Raw genomic sequence first — 22,671 nt, 5'->3', positions numbered from 1 at the left:
AGTATGACTGAATTATAAAGAATATTTGGAAAAACAGGGAAATTTACTCATTTCAGATAGATGGAATGACTCCAACTTTGAAGTGGAATAGGAAAGTGACAGATAAAAAGTTGAGACACCCAAGTTTTTAGGGCAACAATGTTGTTACTCAGGAGTATAAACTTAGGCCCATCATTCAACCTGTCAACACTGCTCTCTCCAACTTTCAAAGACAATCTCTGTTACCTGCATTTTCTTTTACATATATACTTACATCACTATGTGCATATTCATATGTTATATGAGTATATGTAACACAAGGGAAAGTTTTTGAAAAGTAGAAAGGGAAATATAATTAGGAAGACTGATTACCAAGTGGCTACTAACATTGTCCCTATGTAGAGATCTGGCCAAGTCAGCTTCAAAAATTCCCTTTGTGATGCAGCATCATTCACATAGCTATATTTATTAGATAAAATAACCTTAAATACAGTTATTCTCTCCAGCGCTTATTAATTAAACAAGCCCTTTTACTAACAGATGGGTCAATGGTAAACTAGCTCAGGTCACACAAGCTATTAAAAAAATTATTTAAAATTTAATCAAGTCATCTGAAAGTTTATGTGAATAAATTACATACAGACAATATAAATGCACCTGCTTAGACACCAGTACATAAGGAAGTGACTAAAAAGAACAAAGAAAAATTAACAAGAAAATTTGGCAAGACTTTCAAAGGCCACAACAGGTAGAATAATTTTCCCCTCTTAATTCAATTTTAAATGCTTAACTGCATTCACAGCTAGTGCTGGGAATATACTTTGGGTGGGGGCTCAAGGGTGCTGAGTTTCTGATTTGCTCAAAAATCTATTTGAAATAATTGCTTATTCAAGGTACATCTATCACTATAATATTAGTTCCTCCTTTATGAGAAAGACAAGGGTTGTAAATGTGCTGGCAGGTCAGGAGTTATATTTGCCACATGAGTAGAATAAAAAAGGAGTAAGAGAAATGGGTATCATCAAATCTTGGGCTGATGTCCATAATGAGAAGGCAGCAATGGAATGGAAAACCCCGTCCAAAATAACAGTATCCAAAGAAAGGAAAAGGGAAGCAGTGAGTGTTCTATTCCATGCAGCCCCTTCTATGTGGAAAGCCACAAATCACCTGCGTGAAGTGAAATGAGTGGAAACAGCTATGCTGTCACTGTGGAGTTGCCTGGAACAGTGGAGAATATGGATGGCAAATGACTAAAGAGAAACGGCAACAGAGGCACAGAGGGAAGATACAAGAATCATAGGAGTAATTGACTCTGTACCCTATGGTTGATCATTAACAAAAGGGTAGAGTAAGCACAGATTTTAATTTTTTCTCAAAATAAAATAAGTAAGTAAAAAAATAAAAGGAGATAAAAATTAAGAACTCAGCTCTAGAGGTCGGCTGACTGAGTCTGAGTCCTGGCTCTGCCACTTAGCTATGGGATTGTGGGCAAGTTACTCAATCTTTATCAGTTTCTGTATCTGTAAAAAGGGAGAAATAATCTCCTTTCAAAACTTTTCTAGAATTGTTATAAGAAAAAAAGAAAAAGATCATAGCCAGCATTCATTTCACATCTACTACGTTCAAAACCATGTTCTAAACACTCCAAATGCATTCATTCATATATATTCTTCACAGCTGTATGAAATAAATTCTAATATTTGCCCTATTTTCATAGGTGACAAGATGAAGCTTAGCCAAGTGTTCCATAATATTAGCTTTACTTCATGACCCTAAATTACAAAAAGAAAGGTAGTACTGAGAGAGAGAGAGAGAGAGAGAGAGAGAGAGAGAGAGAGATTCACAAAAATACAGTCATTAAAAAATCACAACTAGTATCAATGAGGAGAAAGGGGCCAAACAGAGAAACCCATGTGCTACACAGAGAGCTCAATGATGTAATTACATTTTTTAAAAACACAAAAACCAAAAAGATACTTAACAATAATAATACTTTTATAGGTCTAAGTCCTCCATGAGATGAAACTGGCAATAAAAACAACTATTTCAGGAGCTCCTTGGTGGCTCAGTTGGTTAAGCATCTGACTTTGGCTCAGGTCATGATCTCACGGGTCATGAGTTTGAGCCCTGCATTGGGCTCTGTGCCGACAGCTCAGAGCCTAGAGCCTGCTTTGGATTCTACGTCTCCCGCCCCTGCTCGCTCTCTGTGTCTCTCTGTCTCTCTCTCCAAAATGAATAAATGTTAAAGTATATATATAAAGCAACTATTTCAGATTGACATATTATTAAAACATTAAAGAGGGAGACCCGTTATCAAAGACATGTGTAATAAAGTTCAAGCAACAGAGAAAATAGAGTTCTTCAAATTTCCTCATCAAGAATATACTTCAGAATATATACTCCTCATCAAGAATACACCTGGGTGGCTCAGTTGGTTAAGCATCCAACTTTTTTTTTCAAGCTTATTTATTTAATTTGAGAGAGACAGAGACAGCATGAGCTGGGGAAAGGGGCAGAGAGAGAGGGAGAGAGAGAATCCCAAGCAGGCTCCACACAGCCAGCGCAGAGCCTGATGTGGGGCCTAAACTCACCAACCATGAGATCTTGACCTGAGCTTAAATAGAGAGTTGGCCACTTAACTGACTGAGTCACCCAGGTGCCCTAAGCTGCTGATTCTTGATTTCAGCTCAGGTCATGATCCCAGGGTCAGGGGACGGAGCCCCCGTGTTGAGCTCCAAGCTGGACACGGAGCCTGCTTAAGATTCTCTCTCCCGCTGCCCCTCCCCACCCCCACCGTGTATGCATGTGTACTCTCTCACAGAAAGAAAGAAAGAAAGAAAGAAAGAAAGAAAGAAAGAAAGAAAGAAAGAAAGAAAGAAAGACTATATTTCATGTTTTTCCTTGGTCATTTTCTCTCTCTCTTTCACTGATGCCTGGGTCCTAATCTATATACATACCAGATTCTTTCCCATCTGTTTTAAAACTAAAATGATGAAAAATACTTCTGTCCTTTCTTCTTTTCCTTCCCTTTGCTCCCCTGGTCCCTGCATTTCAGCCTCCATTCTTCCTCTCTCTTTAATCCAAAGCAATTAGGTCTCTATTCCCACTGGTCCCCTACACATACCAAACAAAAACTTTCGTAACTGCAAGTTTAGTGGATTCTTTTCAGAACTTCTCTTTTCAGGACCCGGCTGAGTTTTTCACATTATCACCCATATTCCTCTGCAACTCTCTGCCTTCCTCAGCATCTGGCTGGTCTTCTGGCTACCCCTCCAGTCAATCCCTCTCATATTCTTTGGTTCCTCTTTTGTCCAACTCTGACTATTGGTATTCTATTATTTCACCTCTTCTATTTCATTCAGAGATGAAATTCATTCTATTTTAATAATCCTCCACGCTTTACTTTGGGCACAGTCCCAGGTGCCCTCAACTCACCAGATCTTAGCACTAAAACCTTCCTGGGGACATAAGGCAAACAAAGACAACAAAAACAAAAACAAATACTCCCACTTAACTGTCACTCTGTTTAACCTAGCCCATTGCTTTCTCATTAGGAATTCAGCTTCCTCTGGGATCCCCAATAGGCCTTGTTCATAACATTTATTTGGTTTTTCAGTATCTCCATTTCCCTCTTACTTCTCCTAAGGGGTTTCATCATACAAAAAGCCTTTGGTTGCTTTTCTGCTTCCTCAGGGGCTTTTTTGTCTGTCTGTACCTGTGCTCGTTGCCAAGCTGCTTCAGAATTCACTCTCTTGTCTCACACATCAGGCCAATAAGGAATGACTTCTATGTTATTCTCTGTTGAGTTACAACAGGGCTTTCAACTATTCACCGGAAGTTCCTTGTGTTTTACAATTTCCCCTCAACTCAGATAATGCTGGTGGATCTGTAGGATCATTGATTTAAATCCCTGAAAAGACAGACCGTTACAAATACAGCAATCCCAAGGAGACCATTTTGAACCAGAGACAGAATTATTTTTCAAATTTGCAAAAATTTGTTTATACAGGGAAATGTATGTTTGTTTACTTGAATCCCAGAAGAAAGAGAGCACATATTTGCTTGGTAATCAACCATTAAGCATGAAAAAAGTTTCATGTCTAAAATCTTTAAATTTCCTTTCTGTCTTGAGATTTTTTTTTTTAAGCTCAGATATGTTACTGCATAAAAGTCACTGAACGAGTACTATTGTTTTTCCATTTTCAGATTCTACTGACAAAGGTAGATATCACTCTCCATCCAGTTCATTATAATGAGGCAACAAACGAGAGCCTGAAGTTGAAATTCCCAGGAAACCCAAACATACTTAAGGAAAGAATAAGATCAAGCCTCACTCCTTTCTCCAAAGCCTTCTTTTCTGATCTTGGCCTACCAGATGTCATATTCCTCAAAAATCACCCTAAAATCAACAGTGTCTACTATCCAAATTTTGCACTTGATTACTTTATGCAGTTTATCATTCTAGATTTTTCAAGTACTTGCCATCTCTCCATTATTATAATAGTATAGTATACTCCTTTTGTATGCATCGATGCTAAATAAATTATAAGCATCTGACTAAAACTCACTCATGCTTTGAGCTCTAACAGCACTTGATTTCACCCAAGTCTTAGCTTCCTCATTAATTCCTATTTCAAATTTCCAGCATTTCCACTATCTTGAATTACTCTGAGCTACCATCTATATTATGAGCAGTAAGGGATCTGAGTAGGTCATTTGAATTTTAGAATGATGTTTCTACTTCACAAAAATCATGACATCTAGACTCCTTTCCTTGCTGTTCAAGAGAATGTGCTGTACCTAAAGGTTATTAATCAGCCATGAAACTTCTTAAATTAATCGACAAATCCTTCATTAGAGATTCAATGACAATTACAAACAAATTTTAAAAAGCTCCCTAAGGTTCACGGAAATTAACATTTCTAATTACTCAGTTGAATTTCATAATAAAATACCTTAAACAAATTATGTTTTTTGGCAAAATGCTTTATCAAGTCTCTAGAGGAATAAAGCATTATATACGTAAGGTGATCGTATATTTTATCATCCAAATGGAGACACTAAATGGTAAAAACATTGAATTTGTAAAAAGAAATGCTATTAATAACAACACAAAGACAACAAGCAAAAACCAGGACTGTCCTAGGCAAACCAGGACATAAGGTCCCCTCTACATATGGCACCTAAACACCAAACTGAGTCCTTGTTCTCAAGAATATGTCTAAAATTTAGTGAGTTTAATCCAAAAAGGTGTCAGAGAATATGTGGTCAGAAAAGATAACTGGAAGAACTCTGTGCAAAGGTGAGAGCAAAGATGTAACTCTAGACTAAAATGACACCCAAATTGTATTGTGCGGTATTAAAACATAGCCCCACATTCTCTGATATTCCTCGTTGAGAGGTACAGTCTATGTTTCCCACCCTTGAATCTGGTCTCTCAGAACACTGGATCAATAAAGTAGGTGAAAGTGACACTGCCCCAGCTCTGGGCACTGGCCTTAACACGTCGGCAGCTTCCACTTGCTGTATCTCGGTAGTGCTGTTTAGATCACCTATTCCTCACTGATCTCTTTGCCCGTTTGATCCATCAGTTACTGACACAAGGGAGTTAAATGGATCTGTCCACTTCTCCTTTCAGTTCTATCAGTTTTTGCCGCCCATAGTTTGACACACATTAAGAATCATTATGTCTTCTTGTGAAATTAATACCTCTATCATTATGTGATACCTCTTTTTATCCTCATGGGCTTCTGAATCATCAGGAAGTGTCTACTCAGTCTGAAATTAATATAACTACTCCAGCTTTCTTTCAAATACTGTTAGTATGGCATTTTTTTTTTCTATATCAATTTACCTTTAATCCAAGTCTTTATATTTAAGGTAGGTTTCTTATAAACAACATAGAGTTGGGTCTTGTTTTTTAATCCACACTGACAATCTCTGCCTTTTAATGGGTGTATTTAGACCAACTATACCCTAAGTGATTTGGACATAGGTATATTAATACCTACCTTGTTTGTAACTGTTTTTATTGTATTTGTCCTTTTTTTGTTTATTCCTTTTCTGCCTCCTCTGATTTTAACTGAGCATTTTATATGATTCTATTTTATATCTTCTTAGCATATCAATTTTATTTTTTGAAATCTTCACAGTGGTTGTCCTTCACAGTTGCACATTTCTAAGTCTAGTTTCAAATAATACTATATCAGTCATGTGTAGCTTTGTACCTTCTAAGAGAGTGCTCTCCTTGCCATCACTCACCCTGTGTGATACTGCTGTCACAGATTTCACTTACCCAGATGCTATAATCACCCAATACATTGTTGCTATTATTGCTTTAAATACACATTGCATTTCTACTTCAACTAGATGAGAATAAAAGATTGTACGTTACGTTTCTTTACTTCTTCTCAGACACTCTTCTTTATAGAGATCCAAGTTTCTAACCTGTATCATTTTCATTTTGCTTAAAGTACTTTTAAAATTTCTTAAAAAAAAACAAGTCTACTGCCAATGAATTCTCTTCAGTTTTTATTTCAGAAGACTTCTATTTCTCCTTCACCTTTGAAAGGCATTTATTGGATATAGAATTCTAAATTGGTGATTTTTAAAACTATTTTTTTTTTCAACGTTTATTTATTTTTGGGACAGAGAGAGACAGAGCATGAAAGGGGGAGGGGCAGAGAGAGAGGGAGACACAGAATCGGAAACAGGCTCCAGGCTCTGAGCCATCAGCCCAGAGCCCGACGCGGGGCTCGAACTCACGGACCACGAGATCGTGACCTGGCTGAAGTCGGACGCTTAACCGACTGCGCCACCCAGGCGCCCCATTTTAAAACTATTTTCTTAAGTATTTCACACCATTCCCTTCTTGATTTCATGGTTTCAGATGAGAAGTCTGATGTAATTCTTATCCTTGCTCCTCTGTAGGTAAAGTATTTTTTCTTCTAGCTTCATTCAAGATTTTCTCTTTGCCTCTGTTTCTCTGCAGACTGAATAGGATATGCCTAGGTGTAGGGGGATTTTATTTTTGTTTTTCAGTTTTGTTTACACATAAGTATATACTTGGTGTGCTCTGAGATTCATGGGTCTGTGGTGTGGTGTCTGTCATAAATTCTGGAAAAGTCTTCTGCTATTTTTACCTCAAATACTTCTGCTCAATTCTTCTGCTGATATTCCAATTATGCATGTGTTACACTTTTTGATATTATCCCACAGTTCTCAGATGTTATATTTTTTATATAAATTTATTTATTTATTTTTAGAGAGAGACAGTGAGTGGGGAAAGGGAAGAGAGACAGGGAGAGGAAGAATCCCAAGCAGGCTCCATGCTGTCAGCACGGAGCCCTCTGCAGGACTCCATCCCATGAACCATAAGATCACGATCTGAACCAAAATCAAGAGTCAGATGCTTTAAGCAACTGAGCCACCCAGGCGCCTCTCAGATGTCCTGTTTTTCTTTTTCTTCTTCTTTCTCGCATTTCAGCTGAGGAGGTTTTTGCTGACCTGTATTCACGTTCTTTGACCCTTTCTTCAGCTGCGTCTACTGAGTACATCAAAAGCATCTTTCATTTCCGTTATAGCAGGTTTTTTTAAATTCTCTTTTGATTCTTTCTTAGATTCTTTCTCATTTCTCTGTTTACATTACCCATCTTTTCTTGCATTTTGTCTACTTTTTCCACTTGAACCCTAAATATATTAATCACAGTTATTTTAATTTCCCTCTCTGATAATTCCAACATCTGTGCCATATCTGAGGCTGGTTGTGATGCCTGTGTTCCCTTTCCAGGCTGTATTTTTTTCTAACCTTTTGGAATGCCCTATAACTTTGTGCTAAAAGCCAAACATGAGGATTTATGTTAATCCGGCTAAGAGTTATGCTGTGTTTACTGTTCACTGTAACAATAGGTACCAGAGACTTCAAATTATTCTAGTGTTGCTGTTTTTTTACTCCTCCTGACTTGAGGTTTCCATTAGTACTCCTCTTCATGGAGAGTCTGTGTCTTGCAACTCTCAGCTATCACCTGCTGTTATTATGCTGGAACCCTGTTGGCATTGTGGTAATGTATGAGGGAGTGTGAACGTTCTCAAATCTTCTGAGTGAGCCTGATTTCTTTTAGTGAGCCTGCATCGTGGGATGTGACCTTCACAAGCATTTCTCCAGTGGCATAGCTCTTCTTTTTTCCCTTTCAACCCCCTACTTCCTTCCCTGACTGCAGTGTTCCCAATCTACTTCCTTGAGGCCCTGACCATTACTGACTCTGGTTTCCCCCACTTATGTGAGGCAGAAAGGCTGGAAAGAGTCTGAGTGGGAGAGACTCCCTTCCACCACCTGGGATAAGGCTTCTAGCAAAGATTTTTCCCCACAGAACAGGTTTCTGTGATGGATAACACTCTGCGTGTATCTGATGGTGATTATTCTTCCTCTTCCCGTACCAGAGCAACAAGGGGATTTTCCATGATTTCCACTGTGAGAACCCTATGGGGGTTCCTGGAGGCAAAGCCCAAGAAAGTGTGGGGACATCCCTAAGACTATGGCCCCCAAGAGTTTTCACCCTCATGCTAGATCACACCCCTTCCCCATCAACGCATAAAAATTACCAAGTATCCTTCCCAGTTTATGGCTCCACCAGCTTGTGCTCCCACTGAGGAGATCTGGGCTATGTCTATCTGGATATGTCTGTCTCTCCAGAGTTTAGTACAGCAGTTTGCCCTGTGGCCTCCGTTCTCTGATGAACTGAACCAAAGTTGCTGATGTTCAGCTCACCTAGTCCTTTCTCCTTGTAAGAATGGGAGCATCAGCTTCCAAGCTCTTTATATGTTGGAACTGAAGCTAAAAGTCTCACTTCCTATGTTTTGGGATGCTCACTCAGAGAACCCAGAGAACTCTAAGAGAGCCCAAGGCACATGAAGAGTCAGCACCAACTTGCCAGCCATGTAAGCCATGCTGGCAACGGATCCCTCGCATCTCATTCAACTGCACAAAATGATAGCAAATGAAGAAGAAACAAACTTTTCCCACCCTTCTCCAATTGCAGATTCATAAGCAAAATAAATGATAGCTGCTGTCTTAAGTCTCTAAGTTTTGGGGTGATTCCTTTTGCAATGATATATAAGCAGAACATCCCTAACATGATCTTCAAGGCCTTGCAGATTTCTCAAAATTCAATTCACACCAATCTCCCCTGAACATACCCCATGTCACATGGGGCTCTTGGCATCTGTACAACACACCAAGCTTTCCTTGGGGTCTGTCCCTACACTTTACCTGGTTGGTCACATCTTATTCAGATCTAAGAGTAAATGTCCCCTCCTCAGCGAGGCTGCCACTGTCCATCCATATAAAGCAGGCTTATTGCTCACCCCTCCTTCTCATGCAAATTACCCACCACTCTCTATCTTAATTCTTTCTCATAGCTCTCTTTTCTTTTATGCAATTTAAATTACAGATGTGTCTGCTGACTTAATTAGTTTTTTCTCCCCTACTAAGCAGAATAGGCAGCATAAAAATAAGAACTTAGTTTTGCTTACCATTACATATCAATTCCCTGGCCCAGTACACAGAACACACCAGGGTCTTGGTAAATGCCTCTAAAGGAGGAAGCTCTTTTACTAGGCATGGAAGGGAGGAAGGAAGGAAGGAAGGAAGGAAGGAAAAGGGAGGGAGCGAGGGAGGGAGCGAGGGAGGAAGAAAGAGAGAGGGAAGGGAAGGGAAGGGAAGGGAAGGAAGGAAGGAAGGAAGGAAGGAAGGAAGGAAGGAAGGAAGGGAAAGGGAGGGAGGGAGGGAGAGAGAGAGAGAGAGAGAGAGGAAGAAAGAGGGAGGGAAGGGAAGGGAAAAAAGGAAGGAAGGAAGGAAGGAAGGAAGGAAGGAAGGAAGGAAGGAAGGAAGGGAAAGGGAGGGAGAGAGAGAGGAAGAAAGAGGGAGGGAAGGGAAGGGAAGGGAAGGGAAGGGAAGGGAAGGGAAGGAAAGGGAAAAAAAGAAGGAAGGAAGGAGGGAAGGAAGAGAGAGGGAGGGAGGGAGAAAGAAAGAGGGAGGGAAGGGAAGGGAAAAAAGGAAGGAAGGAAGGAAGGAAGGAAGAGAGAGGAAGAGAGAGGGGAAGAAAGAAGGAGGGAAGGGATGGAGGGAGGAAAGGAAGGAAGACAGAGGAAGAAAGAAAAAGGGAAGAAAGAAAGAGAGAAAGAGAAAGAAAAGAAAAGAAAGAAAAGAAAGAAAGAAAGAAAGAGAAAGAGGGAGGGAGGGAGAGAAGAGAGGAAGGAAGGAAGGAAGGAAGGAAGGAAGGAAGGAAGGAAGGAAAAAGGAAGAAAAACATGAACTGCCTCTATGCACTCCTTGTTCAGACCATGGCTTCTCGACCTTGGCCCTACTGACACTTTGAGCCAAACAATTATTTCTTGTGAGAGGCTGTCCTATTCATTTGTAGGACATTTCACAGCATCCCCTGCCTCTTGATGCCAGTAACACCACCACCACTCCCTCAGTTGTGAAAAACAAAACTGTTTCCAGATGTTTCAAATGTCTCCTGGGGAGCAAAATCAAGAACCAGTTGAGAACCACTGATTTAGAATGGAAAGATGCTACTTTCCCAGCATCCCGGTTGAAACTAAAAGAATCACGATAATAATGAAGCAACTCAGGGATGTGGATATGCTTTAAACTGAAACCATTCTTATCCATATATCCTTCTCCTGGCCCTCTTCAGAAACCACTTAAACTGAACCATGGGGGCGATATCCAAGATGCCTGGACATTACAATAATTGGAAATTCCACACTTTTTCAAAAAATTCCTCCACTAACCAAAAAAATGCTTCAATTTTCACCAGCTGGGCATGTCTGATATATGACCACAATTCTGAAGACATCAAATATCACAGATTCTTTTGAGAGTCTCCAAGTCAAATGATCAAAGAACTCTGATAATAAAAATGGCTAACAGAGACCAATACATTTAAACATTGTCTAACAGGAAAGTTATTCCTATACCGTTTAGTCTAGTAATTGAAATCATACTTCTCACCTAAACAATATCCCCATTGTCATTTTTGTCAAAAAGATTAGGCATTGTTTGCTTATCTGCTGCAAACTAAATGAAACCAGCTGTGCCAATGAACCAGCCTCCAATGCCTTGTCTTCTTCCTCTAAAGGAAGTCAGAGCTGAATCTGCAATAAGAAGAGACTTTAGGGTTTTTAGAATTAGTAGATGTGGTGGGTGGGCTATTATCCTCCTTGGCTTAGGTAAGGATAAGAATTCTACTGTTTCAACTTTCACCTAGACACAAAGAACCCTGGATCTGAAAGGTAAAAGGAATAAACTCATTTACTTCCTTAGCTTTTTTCTTTTTAATCCAGTTCCTCTAGTCGTACATACATTGTAACCCTGTATTTTGTGCCTTAAATTATAAGCTAACACTGACAACATTATCATACTATGATGCCATTTTCATACCCTGTGATTAATAATGTGGACACAGGCTCGATCTTTAATGCAAATGGTGATAATAAGCTTTGGCCTGTGGACTCAAAGTCTAAAAGAAAATCAGAGCAGGCCTAATGAGAAACAGAGACTGGGCCTCAGGAGCATCCTGCAGCAGAGCTCATAAAATGTAATCAGATTTGCCTCTTTTGTACCGAGTTCCCATTTGTGGGTAGGCAGCCTCTCAGGATGCTAGAAATCAGCATGACAATCCAGGTGTCAACACTTAAGATGGAAACTTCAGTGAACCGGGAGTTCAGTGTTTTCCATCTGGGGATTTCTGATTTTTAGCATTCTTCAAACTCCTCCTGATAGTGTTTCAATGGAGTTGACCTTCAGGGCAAGCAGTAAGAGCCACCTCTTTAATCTCACATATTCTGAAAAGGTGGTTAACTGCCACAGCCTTTCTTCTTGCTGCTGCTTGTTTTAATTAACAGCATTTCTTCCCCCCTATTTCTCCTGGGGCTTTCAAGAGCTCTTTGAAATGTGTTTAGTATAGTTCAGTCTTGGTTTGGCATAGTCTCTCAATTTATGAGGTCGTTTCATTCAAGTTCAATTATTCAGCACAAATTGGCAGAATGAAATGCTAAAAGAAGATTGGCACTTTCAATCACATAAATCTCATGTTACATAAAGTGAGCAAATTCCTCCATTGTTCTTATTGACCTCTGAGATAACAATTTACGGCTGGCACAAACCAGTGTGGGCAGGCTTCTCTGCTTAGCAGGCTCCCGCAGGAGTAAGGCTTTGGCAACATCACCTCAACAGAAACTGAAGATAAGCAGAAAAAAATGACCAGAAATCAGGACCATCTGTAGGCTGACTTGGTCTAAATAAGTCCAATGCTCTAATTCCAGAGATGGAACAAAGACCTGGCTTTTCCTTTTCTAAGTGACATGAAGTATGGGAAAATCAAAAGCCTCACATCCTCCCTAGATAAGTAGGAAAGAAAGGAGAGGACTCTGTTCTAGACAAAAGGAAAGGTTCATAACTTCTCAGCACTCGTGGCAGGTGAAGAAACCTGAGGGGGGGGTGGGGGGAGGTGGAGAGCTCAGGTGTCTAAGAGAGACTTGGGTGTACTCTGCCTACAGATTCCAGTTCATTGAGGAGCGTGTGGTCCCCACCACATCTCAAGACTGAGGTGCTGTGGTCACAGCTCTTATCTACATCAGCCAGGTATTTATGGGGGCTCACACATAAACGACCCACCAACCCTGCCCAATTACATTGCTTAAAGCCAATTCCACTTTGGGGCGCCTGGGTGGCTCAGACTCTTGATTTTGGCTCAGGTTATGATCTCAGGATCAAGCCCCACATATGATTCTGTGCAGACAGTCTGCTTGGGATTTTCTCTCTCTCTCTCTCTCAAAATAAATAAACTTAAAAAAAAAAACCCAGTTCAACACTTAAACATAATATTTTTTGCTTAATCAAAATTTGCACAATAATCCAAATGAATCAGTTTGCTTTTACTTTGACAAATTCAGTGGAAAGTCTGACAACAAAGGGTGAAAGTCTCACTATATTTGCTTGGAGACCACAGCCCAAGACAACTGTCCCAAGGATTCCTATGAATACATGCAGTGATGAGGGAGGCTTGATTTAAAAGCAATGAGGCTTAGCATTATCCTCTGCAGTTCCATCCATGCCATTGCAAATGGCAAGATTTCATTCTTTTTTATGCAAAGCAAGTCAGAGAAAGACAAATACCCTATGATTTCACTCATATGTGGAATTTAAGAAACCAAACAAATGAGCAAAGGAAAAAAAGTAAGCGAGATTGAGAGAGAGAAAAATCAAGAAACAGACTCTTAATTATAGAGAACAAACTGATGGTTACCAGAGGGGAGATGGCTGGGGGGATGGGCTAAACAGGTGATGGGGATGAGAGTACTTGTCTTGATGAGGACTGGGTGATGTATGGGAGTGGTGAATTACTATATTGTATACCTGAAAAGAACATAACCCTGTATGCTACCTGGAATTAAAATAAATTTTTTTAATTAAAAAAAAAATAAAAGCACATGAGACTGTGAGTTTGATCAGTCACCCCTGGAGAGAACATATTTTAAATGCTTTAGTCAACATCATCCTCTCTTTCTTCCTTTTGAAAACCCCATGCCATTTTACCTGGGCCTTTGTTACTGTATTCTAGCTCATATCAAATATACTACATTCTAACTTCTATAGAATTAGGTATGTGGACCATCTGCCTTCAAGACTGTGAAGTCTCCTAAGGTCAAAATCCACATGTGATTCATCTCTTCTTCAACTACAGTATAAAAAGGGCATAAAAACAACATAATAAACACTTGTCATTGGTTGAATAAGCTCAAAAAAATGTTAACAAGTCTCTTAATATATACAAGTCCCTGGGATGGGGAGCCTGAATGGTTCAGTCGGTTGAGTGTCCGACTCTTGGTTAAGGCTCAGGTCATGATCTCACAACTCATGAGTTTGAGCCTCAAGTCACACTCCACATTGATGGCTTGGAGCCTGCTTGGGATTCTCCGTCTCCCTCTTTCTCTGCCCCTCTACTGCTCATGCTCATGTGCACACGCTCGCTCGCTCTCTCTCTCTCCCTCTCTCTCTCTCTCTCTCTCTCTCAAAATTAAATAAATAGACACTTTAAAAAATCCCTTCAAAGGTCCCTGAAAGCTAAAAAGATGATTTTGAGGTTCTAAAGACAATTTTAAATGCAAATTAATATACAATGCATAATTTCTTTAATCTTATATTAAATGTTACAGGGATTTAAAAGAGAGAACATAATCAGGAAACCAAACCAGGATAGAGATCAGTAGTCAGAGTGATGATAAAATGTCTCCCTTCCTCAAATATGAACACACACACACACACACACACAGAGAGAGAGAGAGAGAGAGAGAGAGAGAGAGAGAGAGAGAGAAAGCATCTTCAAATGGAAGAACACTGGTTTAAGAAAAAACAATCTCTACTCAAATATGGAAATGTGGGAAGTCCAAAGCTTTTATTAAAAAAATTAAAAAGCTTAGTTGTGAGTGTTGTATGTTGACATGATTGCAGTACCAGTCATATTCTCTAGAACCAAGCTCATTATCAACAGGGCTACACAGTATAGAAATCTTAGTCAATTTCTCCCCAATCTATATGCCTCTACAAGAATAAGAAACTGAAAACAATTCAAGGTAATAAAAAGCCTCTCTATTCCTTCTAAATTTTCCAAAGCATAGCTAACAGCAACTCCATCTAAGTCAACAAGTACACAAACCTTTTGGGGGTGGAGAGGACAATATCTTTTGATTGTATTATTTAAAGAAGAACTATGAAATAAAAGATGACATAATATATACCATAAGTAGTAAAAAAAAAAAAAAAAAACATACACATACTGTCATGAATTTAGTGCCAAATTAGTGAGGTTTGAAATGCACAAGTGTTATGGATTGATTATGTCCTCCAAAAAAGGTATATTGGAGTTTTAGTCTCTAATACCTCAGAATGTGATGTAAGTTCTTTGGAAATAGGGTCTTTACAGAGGTAATCGAGTTACAATGAACTCATTAGGGTGGGCCCTAATCCAATATGATCTCTGTCCTTACAAAAAGGGAAAATTTGGATACAGACACACACACAGAGAGAGAGAGAGAGAGAGAGAGAGAGAGAGAGAGAGAGAGAGAGAGAACATCATGGGAACATGAAGGCAGAGATTGAGGTGATGCACCCACAAGCTAGAAGTGCCAAAGATTGCCAGCACACTGCAGAGACTAGGAGAGAAACAGGGAACAGATTCTCCCCTACAGAACCAACCCTCAGAAGGCACTAATTCTGCCGACACTTTGGTCTTAGACTTTTAGCTTCCAGAACTGTGAAAATACAAGTTTTTGTTGTTTAAGCCACCCTATATGTGGTACTTTGTTTGGGCAGCCCCAGCAAATTAATACAATGAGGTTCATGGCAAAATCCAAACTTGACACGTGTAAATCAAGGCATATATGTAAAATGCTCACAGACTAAAAAATAGTGAGATCCCTACAAATGCCAGGCAGTTTTACCGCAAGACAATGATAGCTGCTCTCAGAGAAGATGCAAAAGATAACGTTTAAAGATAAAGGTAGGGGTGCAGACATTGCTGGGAGAATGGTGAGGAGTCACAACACTTGGCTGGCTATTTAAATTACAGCAGTTCAGGGGACACATCAAACAAACTCAGCTCTCAAGCCTTACTAGATGGCACCTAACTATTGTGCTCTGGCCTAACCCCACCACCTTCAAGCAAGCAAGCACAGACAGCCTGTCATCTCTTAAAGCAGGTGAGTGGTCAATGGCTTTCATCTCCAGCTGGAGGAAATTAAATGCTGCATGTGACCAGCAGCCTTGAAACTGCTTGAGAAATGCTGACGAGATATATTTAGGCTTGCTGGAGTAAAGAGTATTAACTGTCCAGAACTGTCCGTCTCAAAGATTGCAGATACTTAAAAGGCAGTCTTTTCTTTTATTCAAGCATAATAAATGAAGGATTTTTCAACTATCTCCAAGATTTTGACATAAATCTTACAGTTAAACATTTAATAGAGTTATTAACTTACACTTGGATATCAGCTGAGTATATCTTTTTTGGGAAGGCACTTCAAAGTAATTGGTGTGTTTCCTTATAATGAAATAATATGTTTGCTTCTGTTTGATTCATGATTACCACAAGCCAGAGCATATGTGAGAACCATCTGGAATATTCAACAAGGACCAAGGCTTTCCAAGGCAGGCCTTATACTGTTGAAGCAGTGTTGTCTAATGGTTAGGAAAAGAATGGCTTCAAACCAGAGAGATGTGAGCCAAAAAAAAAACTTTGCCACTAACCAACTGTACACACTTGGACAAGTAGCAAAAACCCATCACACACCAAGATTCCTAGTCAAATGGAGATGATAACAATAGGAACTATCTTATAGGACATTGTGAGGAATAAGTAAGAGAATGGATATGATATATAATGATATACATTACACAGAATAATTGCTTAATCCAGTGTAGTTATCCTTATATTATAAACATTAAATGTAAGTAATTTTTATAAATTAGAGAAATCAATATTTTTACTTAAGAAAGAATATAAAGTTTGACATACAACCTCTATTGAAATTTGCTCAATAATGCTCAAGCACCCTAGTTAAGTCATTGACAGCCCTCTAGACTTGGTTTGGTTTTTTATTCCCCATCATGTTTATTTTTCATTCAAAGTTTTTAAAAAGACTTTTTTTGCAAATATCTAAAATCCCAAAGTTAATACTACTATTTTTGACTTCTATTATTCCTGCGTCCTCACTTACATATCTTCCTTTGTCAGAAGTATTTCTTCATCCTCTTGAAAACCATAAGCAAAGGTACAAGACTACATTCCAGAAAAGCCAAAGATTAACAAAATGGCCAAAATGTCTAATTATATGTTTAGAATGATCCTTCAGAGAATTTCCTTCTACACGTTTCTATGTAATTAATTAGGTTAAAGTTTCCTATCTTCCATAATAACTTAAAAGGGACAAAAACAGGGATGGTTCAGAAAATTATTTTTCAACATTATTTGGTAATAAGGTTATTAAGGTAAAACAAAGCTTGAATCTCCTACAATTGTTTGAAAAATAGCATTATATTTCTACATGCCACTGAATACAGTAACTCCGTGCTCTTAATCAATAAGAGAGAGGGAGGAGGCCTATCAGAAACACAGAGGGTAAGCTCTTTAAGAATACAAATTTGTGCCTGACCGCAGGATAGCATGGGGGTGGGGTGGAAGACAAGAACAGGAGGGAAGGGTTGTTTCTCCAAAGTGAAAACTATATGTAGCATGATGCCAAAGTACACAGGTAGGAAAAAAGAAAAAGTTTGTGTTTTTTTTAAATTTAGTGACTTCTGAAAGATGAAGTAAAAGTTCAATCTAAAAAGACGCAAGGATGGCTAATACATTTAGCTTTGTCAAATCAGTACTCTTCTTCATAAGCAAACATTAAATCACCAAGAGAAATTAATCGTATCATTCACCTAGAAATGAATTCTCATTCTAGGGTTTCGGCTCCAATGTCGGGGGGGAGGGGGAGGGTAGGACAGAAAAGATAAATTGGACAAGTCTGCAAACTGTTTGGTAGCAGAGAAAACCAATTCTGCTGACTTTTACACTTCCTAAAACAACAACAACAAAAGCTGAGAAGGGAAAATCTATTGTCATTTTAAATGAGAATTAATTAAATTATTTAATATTATTAACTATTAATAATTAGTATTGAGAGAGCAGGTACATTTTAAATGTGAAATATTCAAAAATGAATGAACTTACTTGCTTTTTCCTTTGTAAACTGTAGCATAAGATCCTTCCCCTAGTTTTTCCAGTTTTTCATATGAGTCAGCTTTTCCAAATTTGGGACTGGTTGGCTAAAAATGGAGCAGAGGGTAAACAAAACAGATTGTATCAAACTAATTAACAATAAATAGGCCAATTTTGCTAAAAATGTAGATTCTGACTCTGTAAATAACTTTTTTCTAAGAATACTTATTCTAAAAAACAACATAACATCTATTCAGGATACAAAACTCAGAAGATGCAGGTGAACAGAACATAGGGTAGAAAGTTTAAATAAGCTATCCACCAAGACAGAACCACTGTTAATATTTTGACATCTCTCCACATTGCTGCAAATGGCAGGATTTCACAGGAGGGCACTTGCTGGGATGAGCACTGGGTGTTGTATGTAAGTGATGAATCACGGGAATTTACCCCCAAAACCAAGAGCACACTGTATACACTGTATATTAGCCAACTTGACAACAAATTATATCAATATATATATATATCAATGTATATATATATCAATATATATATATATTGATGTATATATGTATATTTTGATACCTCTTCTTCCAGCACTATGTGCTAAAGACTGCTTTATTACATAAAAGTAGGATTACGCTATACATACTGAGTGTAATCTGCTGTTTTTTCCACTCGATATATTATGAGTATTTTCCATGTCATTATATAATCTTCTAAATTAGGAGCTGGCTAATCCAACCTACCACCTGTTTATCTCACAAACTTAGAAAAGTTTCTACTTTTTAATGGGGGGTGGTGGTCAAAAGAAGAATAAAATTTCATAGCATGAGAAGACTACATATGCAAATGAAATTTTAATGTCCACAAAGTTTATTAGAGTGCATTCATGCATGTTCATATACACATAGTCATATGACTTGCAAGCTATTACAGAGTCGCAGCTGCAACAGAGATGATATAGCCAACAAAACTGAAACTATTTACTATCTGACCCCTGTTGCAAATCATGACTGTATAATATTCAGCCATTTAAAGGCTCCTCCAATATCTCTTAGCAATAATGCAAACAGATAATCACATCAACCAATAACCTTGATTACAATAAACATAAATGAACAAATTTCTTCTCTTAATAGAAACTTTTCAGACCAAAAAAAACAAAGAAAGTCTAGCAATATGCTCTCCAGAAGAGACAGAATTAAAATAAGTAAACCTGAACATAAAGGAGTAAAGGGAAAATACAGCAAAAAAAAAAAAAAAAGTAATTTTACAAAATAGTGCATTAAAGCAATAATGAAGACAAACAAGATAGAATTCATAAAACAACAAATAGATTAAAGTTGTATATCCCATAAAAATGTATATTAGAATCCACAAAGAAATTTAATAATCATGAAGGAGTATGAGTCAACTAACATAGTTTTGGAACATATCAAACAGCTGCTAATAGCAATAAAATGAGAAATTGTCAAATTCACAGTGATAATTGGCAACAAACATACATCACTCAGACATCAACAAAGCAAGCAAACAAATGAAGGATTTATAGTCTTGAATATTAGAATTACCACTTTAATCTAATACACATATTAATATATATTCCTTTCAAGCACACATTTTAATTCATAAAAAAATGACCATAGATTAAGCCACAAAGAAAATATCAATATTCAAAACTGCAGGAACATTTTAAGTTACTTTTTCTAAACACAATGCAATAAAATTAGCAATTAAGAACAAAAGGAAACATATATTTTAGGCATGTGAGTTAAAAAGAAAATCAAATTTGAAAATTCATAAATAAATATGTGGCACTTAGGACATGACATTTTAAAGCCCAGGGGATACAGCCAAATCAATACGTACAAGAAAATGTACATATATATGAACATACAAGAAGAAAGGTTGAAAGTAATATGAATTAGACATAATAGGAGAGGATTAATAAAGACAACGGACCACGTATTCTTTTCTTCAAGAAACTTGTAAGGTATAAACATGTGTTGAGCTGAATCAAGTAAAACTTAATGGAAAATTACATTCAAAATCGCCTGACTAGTCCTGTGTGGGTAATGTTCTCATGCATTTTTCATCACCGGGAAACAGCTTGTGAATGTCACACTTTACCATCACCCTTCTGAGCCCAAGTTTTAAATAGAAATTTTAAAACCTATATTAAACTTCAGTATAAAATGATCTTCAATGGGGAAAATATTGTGTTCACAGTTCCACTCTAAATTATTTAAAATTAGAATGAAAAGTCTGTGTTTGCTTTTGTGCTCCTTTAAGAATAAATCTAATCTAAGTTAAAGAAAAAAGCAGCAGCAGAAAATTACCTCTTTTCTCCTATTAGGAGATAAACTGCTAATGCGTACTTATAGCAAGTACAAGACATAGTCACACAAAACTGGTACAAGAATGGGAAGTCAGTATTTTCTCTTCCTGAAAAGGCACAAATAATTTTCTAAAAATGATATATTTCATTCTTCATAAACTGTCTTATATATTAGAGCTGGTATAATTGTTTTAGGATATAGATCACACTAAATGTACTACTTAAAGAAAGTGAATTGAGGAAATTAGAAAAACAAAGAGAATACACTTTCAAAAAAAAAAAAAAAAAAACAATGAACACCCTCATTTGTCCATAAGAAAAATCAAGTAAAAGAAGATGCTAATGGCACAAAGTAGTCTATTTATTTAATTAAATGGATTTGGATGCATTAACTGCCATGGTGAAAGTATACCCTATTAATACTGTGATGGCAGAAAATTAATATTTGCCACATTGGATGGTAAAACAATCAATGTTATTTTCCCTGTGAAACTGATATGGATACATTGTGGAAATACACTATAATCTAAGATCAATCATGCTAGCTTCATAGCTCCATTCACATGTAATGTCTCTCTAAACATTTCTATCTTCAAAAGAACGGGTCTATGGAATAGGCCATGTCTATGAGATAGACTGAGCTTTAGTCTTGTAAAGTCAATCCCCTATTTTAAGTAAACAGAACCGTTCTGATCTCTAATTAGTATGCATAGAAATAAGGAATCCAACTGCTAAGTCATCAAAGAGGCCAATAATAAAATACTTCCCATCAAATGAGTGAAATTAAGAATAATTCAGAAGGAACGGTCTTATTTTATTTGATAATTAAAGTTCAGGCCTTTGGTTTGTCTATTTTTTTCTTGCAACTTTTTAAAATCATATTTAAGTAAAGATGCTAGATCAAACCAATATGTAGTTAGTACTAAATATTATCTTTGGCTCTTTGCTGTCAGGTGCATGAGTGGATTAGAAACAATTTTATGGGGCAACTATTCTCTGTTTATCACTTCCCTACTTAGAGTGCAGGCTTGAGATAGCACTTTAGAGAATTGGAAATACAGAGGGCTAATCAGCAATTACCAACCAATACTAACTGCACAGAGATGTGCAATCTAGTGAAATAATATAAATACATTTTTTTAACAGAATAAAGGTACAGAGACCATCAATTGTCTGGACCAGTGGAGGGGAACATTGGCACAGATAATGAAAAAATGAAGATAATATTCCAGCTGAATGGTGTCTGCCACCCTGCCATGAAGGACATGCTCATGGCCCTTGCTAGCTCTAGTTCATGGTTTGTGTAATTAACAGTGACAGCTAGTTAATATCAAGTGTTTGCTATGTGCCTGGCTTTGAGCTAATCACTTCAAATACATTATCTAACTTTAATCCCTGTAACACCACCCTGAGGTTGGTTCTGTTAGTATCCTCACTTGAACATGAGCAAGTTAAAGACTGGAGAAGTAAAATAATTCATCTAACATCCTATAGCTAATGGCAGAGCTAGAATTCAAACCAAGTTAATTAGAATCAAGAACCTATTTTTTTTACCACTACTGCACTGGAAGAATCTTCCCATGGAGACCTAACTCTCATGGAAGAGGCATTAAATTCTTCTTGAATTTATCATCTACTGAAACCCCATTCCTAGAAGCAGGGATGTGTTTTTTAACTATATTTTTATAAACCGCATGAGAATACTTCAATGTTCATTCTAATGACACCATGACATGGCTATAACAATGTCTGGAATTTCATACTGAATTCACTGAAAATGATTTTAACCTTGATAAATAACCCCTTGCTTAGCATTACTGATGATGCCCTAAATTGCAGGCAAACCACAATAACAATCATTGCACTACTACTGTATTATACTATAATTTTGAGAGTGGATGTGAGGGTAAGGTGGGAAGGATTCAATCAGAACCACGTAGCCTCATTAAATGAGAATTTCAAGTGAAATATGCCTTTGCTCATTTTTTTTTCTGCCTTTGATTTCAGAAAGAGGCTCTATCATCCTGTATTTCTAGCCCTATTACACAGTCACACTAAAGTAATCCACACTTGATGGATAACTTGGTTACAAAATAGATCTAGATGCCACACAGAGAGATAGATCCAAGCACCACAGGTGGTTACAACATGACAAGGGGGCTTGGTTCTATCTGGAAATGTTCAAGTCCCCACAAGAAGAAGGCAATGCCAAGATAAGACCCACCCCCGCTCCCCCCAAGGATAAACACCTGAGAACTAAAGTAGGACTCTCATGTTTCTCATGTTTGCACCTTCTTCCCCTCTCTTCAGATTGGGCCTATCATGGGATATAGATTTTTCTAGAGATGGGAGGAGACAAATTTGGAGGACTTGGTGGAATATAAAGAGGACCTTACTCTAAATATGAATTTCTGAAAATATGTTCTCTTTAAGCTTAGTTTATGATAACGCAGCTTAATGAAATCCCTTCTAAATTGGGCTAGCAAGAAAGGCAATGTCCCACAGCACTTCCAATTGCTCTAGCCATTGAGGAGCACAGCTGGGTTGGAGGAGGTGGGAGGAAAAGGGGAAGAAAAGCTTGTC

The 22,671-nt window shown here is 37.8% G+C and overlaps 1 protein-coding gene across 3 annotated transcripts in view; it reads right to left on the bottom strand.

The window, feature by feature from the left end:
• CDK14 (cyclin dependent kinase 14) overlaps positions 1-22,671 on the bottom strand; it is a 513,369-nt gene that overhangs the window by 349,194 nt on the left and 141,504 nt on the right. For all 3 annotated transcript variants that reach the window (XM_030307919.1, XM_030307920.1, XM_030307921.1), the window contains one exon: positions 17,760-17,854. In XM_030307919.1, coding sequence (XP_030163779.1) covers positions 17,760-17,854 — 95 coding nt within the window. The remainder of the gene's footprint in view (positions 1-17,759; positions 17,855-22,671) is intronic.

Source organism: Lynx canadensis, chromosome A2 (genome assembly GCF_007474595.2).
Source record: "Lynx canadensis isolate LIC74 chromosome A2, mLynCan4.pri.v2, whole genome shotgun sequence".
NCBI lineage: Eukaryota > Metazoa > Chordata > Mammalia > Carnivora > Felidae > Lynx > Lynx canadensis.
The sequence above is the reverse complement of the archived record's forward strand: the minus strand, read 5'-3'. Positions and strand labels throughout refer to the sequence as shown.